The sequence below is a fragment of the Epinephelus lanceolatus genome, chromosome 14 (assembly GCF_041903045.1).
Source record: "Epinephelus lanceolatus isolate andai-2023 chromosome 14, ASM4190304v1, whole genome shotgun sequence".
NCBI lineage: Eukaryota > Metazoa > Chordata > Actinopteri > Perciformes > Serranidae > Epinephelus > Epinephelus lanceolatus.
The window spans coordinates 29,433,909-29,452,427 of NC_135747.1; the positions used below are offsets into that span (position 1 = coordinate 29,433,909).

The window sequence follows — 18,519 nt, forward strand, 5'->3', positions numbered from 1 at the left end:
ACCTTTCTGAGGAAACTCATTTCGGCAACTTATATTCGCAATCTCATTGTTTCAGTCACTACCCAGAGCTTATGACCATAGGTGAGGGTTGGGACGTAGATGGACCAGTAAATCAAAAGCTTTGCCTTCTGGCTCAGCTCCCTCTGCCCCACGATGGTCCGGCACAGCCCCAGCATCACTGCAGACGCTGCACCAAACTGCCGATCCATCTTATGCTCCATTCTACCCTCACTCATGAACAAAATATATACTATGCAGGATTTTACTAAAAAAATAAACTCGGTATAGACTCACACAGGAGTGATCCCTCCACTTATGACCCACTAGAAGTGTGTAGGGGTGTGTTTATCCGTAAACACATTTTCTGTGTTTGACATTTACGGGTGTGTACACCCACAGCGCTCAGGTTAGGGCTTTATGAAAAGTTAGCGACCAGGTGCCAGACTGTAAGCAGCAGGCAACCAAGAGACACAGTGCAGGAAAAAAATGCAAATACAGTGAGCAGAATTGCAAATGAGAGTGACTTCGGGGTTGGCTGTTACTTTCAATTTCAGGACAGAGCTTTTGCAATCCAGGCCTTGAGGCTTACATGTGGTTAGTATTGTCGCCTCACAGCAAGAGGGTTGCTGGTTCGAACCTAGGTGGCACAGGCCCTCTGTGCGGAGTTTACATGTTCTCCCTGTGTCAACGTGGGTTTCCTCCAGGTACTCCAGCTTCCTCCCACAGTCCAAAGACATGCAGGTTAATTGGTGACTCTAAATTGCTCGTAGGTGTGAATGTGAGTGTGAATGGTTGTCTGTCTCTGTGTATCGGCCCTGTGATAGTCTGGTGACCTGTCCAGGGTGTACCCAGCCTCTCACCCAGTGTCAGCTGGGATAGGCTCCAGCACCCCTGTGACCCTCAACAGGATAAGCAGTTACGGAAAATAAATAAATTATTATAAGTCGTGACAGTGTGATAGTGGGCCAGCATGCACTTAACAGGACCCTGAAACTGAAGCAAGAAAATGAAATTCAGTCATTATTTGGTTTATTATTCACACCTGTGCTTTTCCTACTGTGACGTGTCAAAATGACTTCTCTGAAAAAGGTCTGTGTTGCTGAACATTTAGCTGCATTTTGCATGTGCTCTCCTTAATAGAATTAGTTTTCTCCCTGTGTATTAGTCGTCTTTCCTCCACCTTTCTGATCCAGGTGTTGGTTTACGTTGTCGTTTTAGTCAGAGCTCATAATTTCCTGTTTGCCATGTGACCTCTGTGCTTATCTTATCAGAATGTGCCTTTTGAATGTCAATATTTTTTATTTCTTCCTTGATTCAACAACCATCCTTGTCCCTCTCTTTTCTTCCTTATGACAGGATCTCCCACGAGCCCTGATCACAAGACAAAACGCCAGAGCGACCCCACGCCATTTGGCTTCAAAGGTAGTTAAACAATAACTGCACACTCTCCCTGTCTGGTTACTTGTTCATCCATTATCCCTGAGCACAGCCTCAGTCTAACAGTGATGCTGTAGCTGCTGCAGAGGGAGTGACTAGCTGTGTTTCTATTGCCTCCTGTCCCTCAGATGCAGGTCCTCCCCCGCTCCAACTGAGCAGGGCCAGGTGGTTCAGCACCTCTAATCTCTTACAGACAAAGTGGAGAGGTACACTGTGTTGGGCCCACTGTTTCACTCCACTGTTTCACTACTGTGAACCCTTTATAGACTGTCTTTCTCAGTCTTTGCTTTGCCGCCCCACATAGAAATACACGCTGATAAAGAGGAATATCTGCCTGCCACTTTTCATTTGTCTGAGTGTAAAACATAGAGGTGCATGCCTGTCTTCCAGGTCTTAGAGTTTTCTGGCAGTAGTTTGCATCACGCTGGGATTCCTGGCTGATTTTCCTTTTCTGTTCAAAAGAGCCTTTCGTGGTTCTTCCTCTCACTCCTTCACTCTTGTAGAGCCGTCACCGCAGGTCACGCACGTGTTTGACAGCAGCTGAAGATGAATGTAGCTGCAAACTAAACACCTGTGTCTCCCTCCTCCCCCTCAGGCTGGAACAAGACCTCCCTGTCCCTGGATGCCTCAGAGGAGCATGATGGCTACTCCAGTGCTGAGGATCCTCTTAACTCTGACCCAGAGGACGACAACGGCAAGAAGCTGGTTAGTCACTGCGTGTCACGAACATGTGTCAGCCTGTCTTTGCTTGTATTCGTCACACTGTGGGGACAAAAATCTGTTTGCACAGTCAAATTATGGGTGAGATAGAAACATCCATAGGAGCTGATGGTTTTAATAATTGAAGAAGAAGACTGCAGGAGACCTCGATGAATGACAGTATTCAATTGATTTAATTAAAGTATTTCATTAAAGCTCAATCGAGGAGAATCACAGTCCAACATATAAAGTGTAACACAGTGCACGCCGCCCAGGGATTCTGAGGTAGGGCTGTCGCAGTAATCCCAGTATTACAGTACTGGTTCTTCTTCTTTTTATGGGAGCGCCACGGTGGAAAGTGGAATATGTTTGTAGTGTTCTCTGCTCCATTTGTCCACACTGGCTCTAAAAGAAGCTTTATAAAACCACAGGCAGCTTGTGTTAATAGTTCACTGTATTATTAATCAGAATGATGTTTACAATGTACAGAGGTATATAATTTCTTCAAAGCATACCATAATGTTACCACTTTGGATTATGTGTCTGTGCTTGGTCCTGATTTGCTGAAGTCCATATTACACTGCTTGTATATGACAGCAAATAAAACACCAATTATAAAACTGATTAGTCTATTGGTATTTATCACAGATAATGTTTAATCAATAAAATTAATTTCACTTTGGTTTGGCCAAAAACTAAAATTATGTCCACGTCTACTTCATAATGGGACAGTGTCAGTGTATCTACATGCTGTTCTTGAATATAAAGTTTAATCTGCTGCATAAAGTTTAAAGTTTAAGAGGTGTGTAATGTGCAGTTGTCACATTAGAAATAAACGGAGTGGTAAAATAAATATATTGTGAGTTCACACAATTAGTTATTTTCTGCTAGCACTCCTCTCTTGCCTTCATTGAGGTATTAGTGTTTTACTGTAATACATGGAAAATGGACTGCACTTGTATAGCACTTTTCTAGTCTTCCGACCACTCAAAGTGCTTTTATACCACGTCACATTCACCCATTCACACACACTCACACACTGGCGGCTGAGGCTACCATACATGGTGCCACCTGCTACTGCGTAACCATTCGTACACCTATAGAAAGACCATCCGGAACAATTTGGGGTTTTGTATTTCGCCCAAGGATACTTCGACATGCAGACTTGAGGAGCCAGGGATTGAGCTGCTGATCTTCCATTTGGTAGACGACCCACTCTACCTCTGAGCCACAGCTGCCCTCCTTTATAATGTTCTTCAAAGGAAAAGTAGCTGCGATCAATCAATTTAAGAGTCACCTATCACGTGACTGCATCATTTGACACGTTTTATGGGAACACAAACAGAGCCTGAAGAAGAAAGCCTGGGTTTACAGAGCAAATATACCAGTTATCTCTAAATGAGATTTTAGGGTGTGTTGAGCCAGCTCATGCAAAGAAAGCCTGGTCCTGCTGGTCTTTATGGTACAGCCCCAGGTCACCCTAGTTGTGTTTCAGGCCACAAGGCATTCATCAGGTTTGGTCTCCCAAGAGAGATATCTCTCTCTTTAGCTGCTAAATGCTCCACTCTATTCACCAGCTAGTCACTAGCTTTGGCTGTCCTCTGCAGACCTATTTTCTATGTAAAAGGACCCTATCCCTGCTGACATTGGGTGAGAGGCAGGGTACACCCTGGACAGGTCACCAGACTATCACAGGGCTGACACATAGAGACAGACAACCATTCACACTCACATTCACACCTACGGACAATTTAGAGTCACCAATTAACCTAACGACATGGGGAGAACATGCAAACTCCACTCCAGCCGGTGGATGAGGACTCCCTTGCTGTGAGGCGACAGTGCTAACCACTGCACCACTGTGCTGCCCAGACAAAAACTTAAGTTCACACATGTTAATTAGTTTGGCCATATAGAGCACCAACTATCATACATGTTGAATTAACTCTTGGTCAATTTGACTTCACTTAATTTTCTAATTTTAGTGTGTATCCTTCTCTGTTTCCTTATCTCATCTACAAACAGTCTGCTGGCAAATATACAGTGATGGCTGACTATGAGAAAGGCGGCACCCAAGACCTCTCAGTGAAGAGCGGAGACATGGTGCAGCTCGTGAAGGAGGGGGACGATGGACAGTGGTGAGAATACAGCCTTACTGATGCCTATGGGAAATTTAAATAAAACACTATGGCAGCACTATAGTAGTACTTTTGTGTGTGTGTGGTTGTGGTCTTGCAGGTTTGTGCGTAACCTGAGCAGTTCTAAGGAGGGCTGGATTGCAGCTGCTAATCTCATCACACTCATTGGGAAGTCCAAGTCTTGCCAGTCTCTCACCAGCTCAGGTATTCAAGCAAGCCCAAATAACACGTGTGACACATGAACAGATATTCGTCAAACAAGAGTACTACACCTGACATTAATCCTCAACATATGTATACTTCTACCAGAAGGCAGCGGCTCTGGAAACCTCAGCACATCGTCCAGCTGCAGTGAGACCTACACAAGCTTCTCCGACATCAAGCCCTGAACTCAGCACTTCCTCCATCACCAAACTGCCCTCGCGAATGCTTGCATCGTGTGGCTATCTGTCCTGTAATGCCAACAGTGGTACTCTTGAAAATTTCAACAGGTTTCCACAGAGAGCTGTTTTTCTTTTTTTTAGACCATGCACAGTCACCTATAATTTAAGTCATAATCTCAAAGATTTTCATTTTAATAAATGTCTGTTAAGTCACTGTCTATCACTGAATGAGGTAACACAATGGTGATTGAGCCTATGAAAGCCTTTGCATTTGCAGTTTCACACACTGGGTGTCGAAGGCAACGTTCCTGCAAAAAAATCACAAGCGCACAGTCATTAGTAGTCTGCTCTCACGCACACATGGTCTATGTAGTGGTAACCCTTTCATCTTGCCAGCTGCAGGGTCATAAAGTGAGCTGATATAAATGTTCTTATAGCCAATCTGCACCACCCAACTCGCAAAAATATGCATTAATCAACCACCTGAACCCGACCTGCAAACCACCAACTTTATGCATTATAGTAGCACAATTGTCAGGACTGAGGACTGAGACAAAGACTGAGCACTGCTGTGATGGGAAGAGAAGGTGGAACGTGGACTGTTGCACGCAATGTTTTTGTAAGTTATTAATAACTTACTGGAAACGCTGCTTTGTCACTTTTTGATCTGCTTGCCAGAACTTGTTAAGTTGTCTATCAAGCTCACCCAAACCCTCCCAAAGTGCTTGTTGTGGGCTAACCTGCACATCACTATTAGCCTGGTTTCAAGCCTCAAGGCCTTTGCACACCGAGTCTCTATTTTTCGTATGTTTTTTTAATCCGTCATCTGACAAAAATTGTAAGGCACAGAAACCTTGCACACTTACTTAGATGCATTTTATCGTTCTATTCCTGCAAAAAACTGCAGTATGAAACAAAATGTAAAGACACATTCACTCCCTTGCTTCTCTCCACTGGAGGTACTTCCCTGGTTGTTGCTACTCTGGCCCCGTCTTGCATTTGGCACAGCAGCTACCCGAGTTACAAAAATGATACTGTGCGAATATTAAATCGCACATCATTGCTCTTGTGCATGAATAGGCTAATGTTAGCTCCTCTTTATCATGGCAAATTTCAAGAAGGACATAGCTTCCATACCCAATGATGGCAGTGTCGGAAGCCAGAATCAGACCAGCTGATTTGGCCCAATTCTGGGGCGTCATTCAGTCTCAGCCGAGTCAGGCAATCGGATGGGTCCAAGCTAATTTCATCCGGTATGCTGAGTTTGGACCGATGCCTTGGCCAGGTGATTTCTGATAGCAGCCTGGTGACGTCAGTGTCGGCAGCCAGAATCTGGCCAGCTGATTTGGCGTGTTTCTTGGCTGTCATTCATGCCAAGTCTAAGCTGAGTCAGGCAACCGGATTGGCCCAGCTAATGTCAACTGGAATGCAGAGTTTGGTGTGGCAGGGTCAGCAGCCGGAATCGGGCCAGCCAATTTGGCCCGATAAATGTGTGCGGCCGGCTGATTTGTCCCGATTATGAGACGTCATTCATACTGAATCTCAGCCGAGTCAGGCATCCGGATGCAGCCCAGCTAATTTCATTTGGCATACTGAGTTTTGGCCAATGCTGGGCCAGGTCATTTCTGATAACGGGCCAGTGATGGCAGTGTCGGCAGCCGGAATTGGAGCAGCTCATTTGGCCTAATTCTAAGGCATCATTCATGCAGAGTCTAATGTCCGGCTAATGTCATCCGGCATGCCGAGTTTGGGTCTACGCTGGGCCAGGTAATTTCTAAAAACGCCCCAGTAATGGTGGTCTCTGTATGAATGACGCCCCAGAATCAGGCCAAATCAGAGTCTCAGCTGAGTCATGCGACCGAATGTGGCCTGGCTTATTTCATCCGGCATGCGAGGTTTGGGCCGATTCTGGGCCAGGTCATTTTGGCTACCAGGGTATAGTTCCTCTTATTTTTCTTGTTGGCCCCGTGTCTACTTCTGCTCTGTTTCTCTCTCATGTTGCAGATTTTTATGTGTCCCGCAGGTTATGCCACATTGTCTTGACTGTTTTTTGTCAAACAACGCTTTAAAGGCTTTTAACAGATGTGAAAATCACAGAAAAATGAACCTGCTCCGAAAACTTTAATAACTGAGTCAGTGTGTAAAAATGATTGATGCAACATGGTGTATTTATTTTTAAATGTGCGTCAATATTGCACAAAAATACAGACTTGGTTTGCAAAGGCCGGAGTCTGCCAACACAACTGCAATTACTGCTTATTGCCGTAGGTGCCACCAAAGAGAATTAAACGGAGATCTTCGAGATTGTCACTTTAAGGTAATATGTTATACATGCGCACATGTTATAGACTTGACTGTGGTGCAGTTGTGCGGTGAAGATACTGAATAATGGATAAAGACATCACAGACACAGTATAGTAAAGTGATCTTCCTCTACTCACACACTCGTCTGTATAATTTCTTTTTTAATGAAGGACAGAGGATCCCTGTGTTTATAATGTAATAGATGTATGAATGGGCCAGCAGGACTGATCTCAGTTGATGCATCTATTTGTGTTCACATTAAAAGTGGAGGGAGATTAGAGCTCGTATGTGGATGACAGTCGTCTTTGTGTTCATCTGCACTAATTCACCCAGGCAGGAGTTTATAATTCCACTGTTACTGTAAATAAACGGAGGGAGAGATAAATGTGTGCGGCTTGTTTAGTGTGAATGAATGTTTCATAGTCTAATCACCTCCGTCCTCTGCTCTCCTTTTTACATGTGTTTATTTATTTGTAAGAAACGAAAGAGCCCACAAATGTTTAGTCACTTTAATTTACCGTCTTCCTGTCTGTCATTTGTCTCTCTGTCATCATTAGAAACCTGTTCTGCCACCAGCTGCCCAGACTTTGTGTATGAGCTTTTTGTCTTGTGTGGTCTCTGACGGCCTCTTGGTCTAACTCTGTGAGTTCTCACGTACGCTACAGTTTAAAAAATGTTCATCCATGTGAATAATCAGAGATCACTGTATAGCGCTAACTTATTCCCCCGTGGAGGGATCATGTTCTGAATGTAGATATTGTTCATTAATATCTGTCCGTCCTGAAATGTTTGTTATCTGAGATGCTATATTGTACATTAAGTATGGTGACGTCACTACTTTGTGACTTGTCTAATTTTTTTTTACATAAACGACTTGTGATAATTCAGTGGCTGTCTCTTCTTTTGTCCTGATGAAGACCGAGCTGTGATGAAGGATTCATTCCTGATCGCACAACGAGGTACTCTTATGTCTTGCACTGGGGTCTTGCACAAGAATCATACTTGGGTAAAAATTTGGAATACTTGCACTTAATAAGTTTATTCTTTTCCTGACACTTTCTGCTTTTACGTCACTACATTTCAGAGGGAAACACTTTTTACTTCACTTATTTGATGATAGATTAGAGATTTTTTGCATATCAAACACATGAAGGGCTTATTAAGATGTTTTGTAATAAATTAAACTATGCAAAATATACTACAGCAGTGGTTTTCAAACCCAGTTGACTATAACAATGTGTGCTTATTGGGTCCTGTGTGATTATGTTGAGCACTTCTGACTTTTTTTTTTGGTATTTTTACAAACAAAACATTTGATTCATAAAAAAAATAAAATGGAGAAAAAAACAGATCAATCCGTAATGAAAATAACCAACTTAAATTCTGCTTTTATAATAATCTGATTATATTTTGTGGTTACAGGGGACAATTTCTGCACTGAGTACTTTTATTTTAAATACTTTTAAGTACATTTTGCTGATTATACTTACATAGTTAAGTAATATCATCGATGCAGGACTTTTAGTTGTAACAGTAAACATGTTTTTTTTCCTAGTACTTAAGTAAAAAAAAAATGGAATACTTGCACTATATTAGTTTTTTATTTTTTACTGCTACTTTCTGCTTCTACTTCACTACATTTCAGAAGGAAACATGCTTGTATTTGAAAAGTTTATTTCATGATTATTAATTAAATATTTTTGTATATAAAACACATGAAGAGCTTATTAAGATGTTTTGTTATTTATTCTTTTTTAATATTTTTTTGTTTATACTTTCCTTTTTATTATTTTAATTATTTTGTAATTGTTTTGAGGTTTGCACTGTTGGATGGACAAAACAAGTGTAGTAAAGGTGTCACTCTGGGTCCTGGGTGATTGTGACAGGCACTTCTCACTTTTTTTTGTATTTTTACAAACAAAACAACTGATTCATTAAAAAATATTAACAGATCAATCCATGATGAAAATAATCATCACTTGCAGTCCTGTGCAAAGTAGTCAAACATTACTTTAAACTCAACTTCAATTCTGCTTTTATAATAATTTAATTAGATTATATATTCATGGAGGGCAGTACTTGTACTTTAGATACTTTAAAGTACATTTTTATGATTATACATACATACTTAAGTAACACCTTCAATGCAGGACTTTTACTTGTAACAGAGTCTTTCTTTACAGTGTGGTATTACTACTTAAGTAAAGGATCTCAACACTTTTCTCACCACTGATGTCTCGTTATCTCTCTTTGAAGTGTAATAATGATCATTTCCTCTTGCTTTGGTGCATTTCTGAAACATCTGGAGCGAGTTAGTGCAGACATCAAACACATGGTCTCAGAGAGCTCAAGGAGAAAAGTCTGTGGGACCAGAAATGAAACTGAAACTGAACAACTGGGTTGTCAGGTTTGCTCAAAACCCATCATTTAGGCTATGCTTTTTAAAGACAAAAACATTGCCATGAAAAACACTATAAGATTTTTCTTTTCATTTTTTATTTTTTATTTTTAAAATGTGTTTATAAAGCCACAAATCTCAGCAACAGAAAAAAAAATCTTTGACTTAAGCCCAACATGAAACTTTCTATGGAAGAAATTGATTTTAAAATGTATTAAACATGTTTGTGTTAGAATGAAATTAACATAGCCCATAGTGCAAACTAATAGTTGTTTAAGGTTATGATTATCTGAATGGGAGCCACCAAATCTAAAGAAAATGAGAACAATACATTAAAACCACACATTTATGTATTTATGTAAGATCACTGATTGTTGTGTTTTCCTTATCATATAAAGATGCTATTTTATTTCTGGAAGCAGAATATACAGCTCCCGATGAAGACACCAAGTCCACAATGATATTTCTGAAAACTTTGAGGGCTTATAAAGGCTTAAAGTTTCAATAATTACACATACAGTATAATAAACATGCTGTTTAAGGCTGGTTCTCATACTTTGTGTGACAAAATCTGACTCTTTGGGGGCAGAAAACGAAATAAATAGATAAATGTTATTTTAGATAGTAACTTAGTATTTCTCCATCGTCTCGATAAATATTACAATTATTTAAAAAAACAAATAACTTAGTTGTACAGAGACTGAACTGGTCTGTGGGATCTTGAGAAGTCGACGGGGGATATTTCAGAACCTGGCAACCACCAGTCAAAGTAATGGGCGGGGAAACGTAGGGCGGTAGTAGACGAGCAGATTGTAACTGTAACTGTACGAGGAAACAATTTACCAGTTTATTTTAGATAAAAAAAGTTAACCTGTCGTTAGTTAGTCGACGGAAATGGACGGTAGTACCAACGTGTCCTGTGTACTTTGTCGTCGGTCAGAGGAGACGAAAATAACCGGACCGTTGTCGACTAAAGATGAAGTCACAGCTCATCAGAACTGTTTGGTAAATATCAGCATGTTTGTTCTTTGATATGTTATTTATCTCTAACTACAGATATAAACTCGTCTTTACTGTGCTGTGCTTTTAACATGTAACGTTAGCTCAGTTAGTGAGCTACGGTACGGGTTGAAATATGACCTCAGAGGAGCTCCTGGAGCTACAAGCAGACAAAGGCAGTAGGAAGTGATCAAGTTATTATCTTGTTGATTGACTTGTTCAAAGATGGGGGCAGGTAAGAGGACAAAAAACGCCAATAGAAACTTCATGCAAAGTGTGTGGCTCCTTCAGTCAGTATATACCGTTACAGGATGTGGTCATGATAATGAAGGACACATGTTCTGAGGGGAATACTTTTGACAAATGGACGCCAGCTGCTTTGCATCTTTATGAGAATCTGATGTGGTGATATTTTGTGGTACACGCACAATCTACTATTTCAAACCTCTACTCATCTACACTTTAAAGCAGGGATGTCAAACATATGGCCTGTGGGCTAGAAGGGTTCAACATGGCCCACTTCAGCCCTGTTTCCACCGAGCAGTAAGTTATGGTACAGTTCAGTTTGGTAAGCTTTTTTCCCGTTTCCACGAGACTTGCACCGATTTCAATTTTTTGGGCCGATACCGATTTCCGATTTGCAGAGTGTTTGGACGGCCGATTCCGATTTTGGCCGATTCCGATTTCATTTTTTTCAAACCACTTTACAGCACACAAGATACTGCTGTATTTTCTATCTTTCCTTTATTAGAACATTTTAACAGGGAAAAAAAAAACATAAAATTCACACAGGGCTTTACATCTACAAAATGCAGTGTTATGGACAGGCTGCCATGGAACATTCATATTTGGTGCACGTTCCCTGAGAGATTAATAAAGGAGGCTACCTACCAACCTTCATTTGTACAGGTTGCTGCTCCCGTCAGTAAGTGCGCGAACGCGGACACATGCATCTTCGGCACGCAGACACGCGCCTCGTCAGTTTCAAGCGGCACAGCGAGAGCTCCACTCCGCTCTGTTAAGTTTAACACGGACAATTAACAACTTTCTCCTTCTCTCTTTTGATGTGTGTGCACGAATGATTAAGGTGAGAAGCCGCCCATGTTTACAGATTGTATATGCATATTTGTAAGAATTGAGTGTAAAGCTATTTTTCCTTTTGTTTATTTCAGAACCACACACACACACACACACACACACACACACACGTTACACTTGTGAACCTCCTGCATTGAAAATTAAAGTATCCTCTCGACCCTGATTCTCTGGCCAGAATCATTTACTCCATAGTTGTTCTACCCAAACCAGTGTGTCCCTGAGGTCTCCTTCCTCACATCGCTCAAGCCTGAGCTGTACTTGTGCGCTGCTGATATCACACGATGTCAATCATGCGGCGCGGTGGGAATTTGACCGGCGTTTCAAATCGGCATATTTAGGACTGACTGGCCGGTCGCAGGTCATGGCCGATCACATGAAAACCGGCCTGATTCCGAGCACTGCCGATAAATCGGTACAAGGCTAGTTTCCACTGTGAAAAGTTGTGGATGGTACCAATGGAACTGTTCTCTACTGTCCCCATTTTTGGTCCCCCCTCTGTTGGGGTACCTAGCACACAGATCTGGTACTAAAAGGTGGAGCTGTGACCACTGCAGTCTGATTGGTCAATAGAGGACGGTCACTCTGCTCAGGGCTGAGTTGTGGCTGGTTTTGAGGTTCATGTAACCACTGTTCATACTGTGGAGAGTTTTATTAGTAGACTGTAACTATAAAATGAGAGGATGTTTTGCTGCCTCTTGCAGCAGCTGGAGTCGGAGAAAAATAATTCACCGGGCCGACTGCCGCCAACTTTTAAGGTGGAACGTTTACTTCCAATGTTACTCAATGCATGAGTTGATGACGTGAATCAATCAACACACCTTAAATTTCACTTTAACAACCTTGACCATTACTTAAAGGGACAGTTCGACATTTTGGCAAATTCGCCTATTGCCGTAATCCCTATAGTCATATAGTCATATAGTCATAATTGTCAGTGCGTGCTGTTCTGAGATCGGTGGGACAGAGCTGCCTGCTGAAATGGAGGTGAATGGTACAGCCTGCTCTCTCCCTCAAAACTAATAAAATACACCATCAAATGACTCCCAAAACGCTCTTGTGGACAACTTGTAGCTTACACATTCACTACGCCGTGAAATAATAATGTAATATTACAAGACAGAGTTGTTTTGAAACCAAATACAGAGCCGGAACTACATTCCAGACATACAGTACTTGCTAGGTGGAGTGATTTCAAACAGCGTATGTTTAGTGCAGTTACTCCCGTCATCAAAACAACAAGTTTGTTGAGAATAAGCCAGAATATACAGAGGAAGAGTTACAGGTTTTGGAAGAAGAGAGAGCAAGAAGAGAGGCTGAGGCTGCCGAGCAGCCAGGGGCTGAGGGGAGACCCAGAGCCGGTGGTGTAAATGTGGGGCTTACTGGCCACTTTATTAGGTACACCTGTGCAATATAAATATAGAGTACGCCTCAAAATAATCACCGGAACACGGGGAGAACATGCTAACTCCACACTCATAAATCACCACAACTCCTGAAGGAACAACAACATAAAATGTTCCCTAGCAGTCTGTTTATTCCCAGCAATGAGAAGTAGTGCCAGTCACTTCAGTATATGCTCTGGGCAAGCACTTATCCATAACATAACAACAACATTTGCATTTTAGCCTTATTTACCATGCTTGGGTTGTAGGCTAATGATACTCAACATGGAGGTACGTTAACGTTACGGCAGAGAGATTGCTGAGCAAAATACAGAATGATCACTTACCACATCTGCTCGTTTTGTGATGCCGACAGATGGTATGACAGTATCTTTTAAGAAAAGCGTTTGAACCATTCCTGAGCTTCTGCGCTCCATCCTTTCAGCGTAGTCCTCCGGTAAAAAATGGCAGGAGCACACAAACATTTTCCGGACCGTTTCCACAGGCGTGTTGGGGTCGATGTCCAGCACAAATAGCCATTGTTTCATCCTGTTCGTATTACTGGTTGGAACTACGTGAAACTTCATTCTGCTCCTTCTGGTGTGTCCAGCTGACGATACCGCAAATGGCTACAAGCAATAACAACGGCACTATCTCAGGTACGCACTGTGTCACTCTGCCCAGTGGTTTACTCAAGAAAGTAGTTCCCAGTATTTGCTTAATGTGTCGTAATGTTACTTAATTATACATTATTATTTCATAGCGCGGGGAATGCGCAAGCCATGTGTTGTGCACTAGAGCGTTTTGGAGTCATTTGATGGTGTATTTGATTAGTTTTGAGGGAGAGAGGGGGCTGCACATTCACCTCCATTTCAGCGGGCAGCTCTGTCCCACTGATCTCAGAACAGCACGCACTGACAATTACAGGTAATGTACTTACTCATATGACTATAGGGATTACGGCAATAGGTGAATTTGCCAAAATGTCGAACTATCCCTTTAAATTTTTATATGACATACACTTTTAGTAATGAGTGGAATTAATTTCAACCGGATTATGTGAACTGCATACATTAATCCTCACTCAGAGAAAAAAAAGTGTCGCGGAGCGTCATTCCTGTGGGCTCCAGCAACACTAAACCCCTGAGCTTGCCTGAGAAGGACCAAATGCACAAACCCACTATTTTTAGATATCCCATGGAGAAAGACTCTCACTGCAGCCTGTTTTATTTTGTCCTGAAAATGTCAGCGTGCAGCCTCGTTCTGTGGACGATGAACGAGGTGCAGACTTCCATCTGTGTCATCAGTAATGAGGAAATGCAGTGAGTGCTAGCCGGAACAGTGAGTGACAACAACCCCTCAAACATGTACTGTTTGCAGTGAAAACATTAGGTCACCATGTCTGAAGGGCTACTATTGGTTCCAAAGGTACCATACTGAAAGTGTTTGGTGGAAACGGGGCTGAAGGGTAAACATTGCAGACAAGTCATTAATTCTACTTTTTCAATTAAATGCACCGATATTCTTATCAAATCGGAAGCTTGGTATGCTCACAGCGCCTTTCAGTGCTCAAGGAATATTTTATTCAGCACCACTATCAAACTCATTGTGGCAAAAACTACAATAAATCATGCAAGGAAGAACATGGGAGATAACTCATGTTGTTGGCAGGTTTGAGGAAGCATAAGTATTGTTTTAGTTTTAGGTTCCCCAAGCCAAGTCCCTATGGACTGACCCCATCAGAGCACTACTTTGAGGGTGAGTTAGCTAAAAAACAATTGTTGAAATTGCACTTATTTTTATTTCATCCTTCAACCTTCATCTAAGACTGTTCATCATTTGTTTTATAAATGGATTCTTCATTAATTGCGATTGATTTAAGAATAAGCAACTTGTAACATCACTTCTTTACACTAGAAGAGAGGGAAACAGGTTATTATGCAATGGTTTTACTGGTGTGGCCCACTTGAGATCAAAGTGGGCGTGTGTGGCCTATGAACATAAATGAGACTGACAACCCTGCTTTTAAGGGAAATATTGCACACTTCATACTTGGCCAGTAAAGCTGATTTTATCATGATGGCCCACCAGCCGATGAAGACAGGAAGTACAATGCTTTTCATTGTATGCAATATTAATTCATTGTACAAACTAAGAAAAACCGATATTGGCCGATACCAATGATGTGCCGATATTATCATGCATCCCTACTGTTTCTAAATCACATACTGCATATTTTTGGTCTCTGTACTGCAGTTTCTTGTTACAAATCAGCTGACATATTCCCTAATACTGATACATCACATATCAACTAATTCTGTACATCGGCCTGGCTCATTTATCAGTCAATATGACCTCAGCTTCAGATTTCATATCTAGATTGACATTACACAGCTTTGTTGACTTGGACTAGGTCAAAATTTAAGTTTACAAATGTGTATGTCACACTGGATAAAGTAGTATTGTCCTTCATTTATGATTTAGTGTATGGATGTCCAACAAGGTCTTCATTTACAGCTGATGTTTATTCCTGCTCCTACAGTGAAACAGTTGATTGTGTATCTTTGAATTACAGTTTCACTGTTCAACACATTTTGTCCTCACTCATGTTGTTTCTGCTTTTGTTTTTCTAGTTATTTTCCTCTGGTATCATTTGCCAGAGTACCCCACAGCATGATGATTTGTTTGGCTTCTCTGTGGAGGATGTGCTGCGTGAGGTGAAACGAGGAAAACTTCTGGTAAAGACTACTGACATTTGCAGATAGGAATAGGTCTAATCCATGAACTGTGTACTGGAAGCTGTTTCTAGTTGTGTTACGCTTTTGTTTGCATTAGGCTTGTAAGAGATGTACCAAAAGAGGTGCCACTGCTGGGTGTGAGGTTAAACGCTGCAAGAGGTCCTACCACTACCCGTGTGCTGTTAAAGACAAAGCTAACATAATTGAGGATACAAAGGAGGAGAAATATGTGTGAGTACAACATAAACATTTGCCTGTTGGTCCAGAAAATGGTCTTGCATTTTAAAACATCCTGCACTACAGTACGAAGAAAGAATTTTTTATTTTGGTTTGTGTTTTCATGCTTCAGGCTGTACTGTCCCAAACACGATCCAAAAGCTCAAGGTAGGTGGAAATTTTGCCTTCTTCCTGTTATCACTTTTTTTTAGTGTTTGACTTCTTGTGGGTTTAATTTTTCTTTTTCATGTACAGAAAACAATGGCTCTGTAAATGGACGCCCATCTTCCCATACAAAGTCCTGGACTTCCAAAACTCCCAGTGAACCCAGATCAGATAAGGTTTTACTTGATGAATGTTTCTACTGTATTCACTTAAGGCAAACCACTTAAAGGGACAGTTCACCCCAAAATCAAAAACAAATATTTTAACTGTCATGTTACTTATCAATCCAGATTATTCTGGTGTGAGTTGCAGAGTGTTGGAGATAAAGGCCGTAGAGATGTCTGCCATCTCTCCAATATAATGGAACTAGATGGCACAAAAATTAATTTGAAAAACTCAACAGCAATATTTCTTTCTAGAAGTCACGACCCAGTTACTCAAGATAATCCACAGACCTTGTTGTGAGCAGTTTCATGTAGGAACTATTTTCTTTCTACCAAACCACACTCACCAACCGTATCACTGCGCAGAAGGAAGAGTGCATCTACTCATGGACAAGAGGCTCATGCTTGTGACAGGGCGAGATGTAAACATTAAGGCTCCATTCACACAGAAAGTGTTTTGCAGGTTGCAAAACTTTTTTAATTGAATGCCACGAGTAAAAAAACCGCATGCTGCGCCTTTTTATTGTTGCCAGGCAACCACGTCATCGCTTTCTTACTCTAACCTTCCTGTATAATCAATCGCCCATATCCATTAAACTGGAGAGAAAGCAGACATCTCTATGGCTGATATCTCCAACATTCAGCAACTTTTTAAAAGATATTTTTTGGGCATTTTGCCTTTAATCAATAGGACAGTGTTAGCAGAAAATGGGAGGGAGGGAGTCAAAGACGAACCCTTGGCCTCTGCGGCAAGGACGGAGCCTTTGTGCATGGGGCACCTGCTCTACCAGGTGAACTACTGGGCACCCTGACATTTTGCTACTTACATCAAACAATCTAGATTGATAAACAGCACTACAGGTAAGAGGGAAAATAAGTTTTTTTTTTTTATTTGGGGTGAACTGTCCTTTGAAAAGTGGAAATCTTAAAAGGGCCCAATAATCTGCTTTTTCTTTTTAAATTTCTGTTTTCATTTCTGGGAGTAGAAAATTCAGAATACACAGAAGGGTTTTATCTGACCCCAAAAATGTTTTGGCAAGTAATGATATCCATTTTTATTTTTCCTTGAGGTTTTTTGCCTTACCTGTGAGGAGACAGAAGGAAGCATCAGCTTGGATAGTTTGTCCAATAACGCTGTGAGGTAAGTATGCTCCCATCTTTCTCGATAACTAAACATTTCTATGTTTCTAATCTGCTCTGTAACAGCACGCCATGCCTGTTTGTAGGTTATATTGTGACAAACATGCTCCTTCATCACACAAGAGGAACTCTAATGGTAAGTCCTGCTCAGAGCGCACGTGTTTTAAATTATTTTTTGTTTTAATATCACACATTAAATATCTGTTCTTGACAGGTTGCGCTAAAGCCCCCAGACCATTGTCTGCGTACAGCAGTGACTCCAGCTCATCGAACAATGCAACACCTTCATCTTTCAAGGTGCACATATTATTCAGTCACTTTAAATAGAACTTTTAATACTATTTCATTTATTTAAAAAATGATTCAGTGATTAATAACGCTGCTTTTGTTTTTTGAAACAGAGACGGTGTGAACCCAGTGATAAGTAAGTGTGTGATAATTCTGCCGTTCTTTAAGATATAGACTCTTTCCTAAGAAGATCTCTCTAAGTTTTAGTGACAACGTAGCCTGATGAAGGTCTGAGGAATGTTTAACTGTAATAATTGTTATAATGACTGATCTCTCCTTTCTGTCACAGACACAGACAAGACGAAACGCCCTCTAAACGTAAATTTAAAAGCCCCAGAGTCATACAAACAGATGATTCTTCAGATTCAGGTGAACCCACATGCAAGACATGAGAGAAATTTATTGTATACGTTTGTATGAAGCGGTTAAAACACAGATTATTTTATTTTCCCTTCTTCTACAGATGACAGTATACCTGATTCAGACATGGCAATATTTGCCCCTTTAGAGACGGATTTAGAAAGCTGTGTAAACTCTGTTTACGAGCCCGAAGTAAGTCTAATCTTTGATTATTCCTCAGTATGTAACACAATCATTAGAGATGTTCAATGATATTATAATAATAAATTTTCTTCTCTTTCATTTGTTTTTTGCCTCTCTCTCTGCAGTTGATCAGGTGAGATCAAATTTCAGTGATAAACTGAAAACAAGTGTGCACTAAATTTATTTTAGGATATTTACAGTTTGCAGTGATGTTTGTGTTTTACACTGTGTGATGTTGCTGAAGCTAATATTTTCTGTGTTGACTCATTTCTGTGGTGTGTTCTGTAGTTTGTGGTGTATTGCAGTAGATTGAAAGATGTTACATTAAAATGCAATCCAGTATAACAAAGATACAAGCTAAAGCCTCAAGCATGACCACAGTTTCATTATCACCTCTCAGTCAACATTACTGAGTACCTTAAATGTT

At 41.0% G+C, this 18,519-nt stretch overlaps 2 protein-coding genes across 11 annotated transcripts in view; both read left to right on the plus strand.

Annotated features, from left to right (window-relative positions):
- Positions 1–7,848, plus strand: part of mcf2lb (mcf.2 cell line derived transforming sequence-like b) — a 54,248-nt gene extending 46,400 nt beyond the window's left edge. For 4 of the 9 annotated variants that reach the window (XM_033617626.2, XM_078174593.1, XM_078174586.1 and 1 more), the window contains exons 29-34: positions 1,357–1,422; positions 1,566–1,643; positions 2,033–2,142; positions 4,162–4,274; positions 4,375–4,478; positions 4,584–7,848. In XM_033617626.2, coding sequence (XP_033473517.2) covers positions 1,357–1,422; positions 1,566–1,643; positions 2,033–2,142; positions 4,162–4,274; positions 4,375–4,478; positions 4,584–4,663 — 551 coding nt within the window. In that variant the 3' untranslated portion in view covers positions 4,664–7,848. The remainder of the gene's footprint in view (positions 1–1,356; positions 1,423–1,565; positions 1,644–2,032; positions 2,143–4,161; positions 4,275–4,374; positions 4,479–4,583) is intronic. The other 5 variants (XM_078174594.1, XM_078174589.1, XM_078174590.1 and 2 more) reach the window with 2 other exon arrangements.
- Positions 7,849–10,139: 2,291 nt separating this feature from the next.
- LOC117249238 (uncharacterized) lies at positions 10,140–18,176 on the plus strand. 2 transcript variants are annotated; one of them, XM_078174595.1, is made up of 11 exons: positions 10,140–10,364; positions 15,472–15,576; positions 15,674–15,807; positions 15,926–15,960; positions 16,048–16,133; positions 17,192–17,262; positions 17,348–17,397; positions 17,476–17,558; positions 17,663–17,685; positions 17,839–17,918; positions 18,013–18,176. In XM_078174595.1, exons 1-11 carry the CDS (start codon positions 10,254–10,256, stop codon positions 18,159–18,161), a joined length of 927 nt encoding a protein of 308 aa, XP_078030721.1. In that variant the 5' UTR covers positions 10,140–10,253; the 3' UTR covers positions 18,162–18,176. The 2 variants fall into 2 exon arrangements, with proteins under 2 accessions (XP_078030721.1, XP_078030722.1); XM_078174596.1 differs by having other exon boundaries at positions 17,845–17,918.
- Positions 18,177–18,519: the final 343 nt, after the last annotated feature.

Coding starts and splice junctions, on each gene's coding strand:
- LOC117249238 (XM_078174595.1), top strand. CDS start 10,254: ATGGACGGTAGTACCAACGTGTCCTGTGTACTTTGTCGTCGGTCAGAG. Junction 15,808..15,925: donor ACAAAGGAGGAGAAATATGT/GTGAGTACAACA, acceptor TTCATGCTTCAG/GCTGTACTGTCCCAAACACG. Junction 15,961..16,047: donor ACACGATCCAAAAGCTCAAG/GTAGGTGGAAAT, acceptor TTTCATGTACAG/AAAACAATGGCTCTGTAAAT.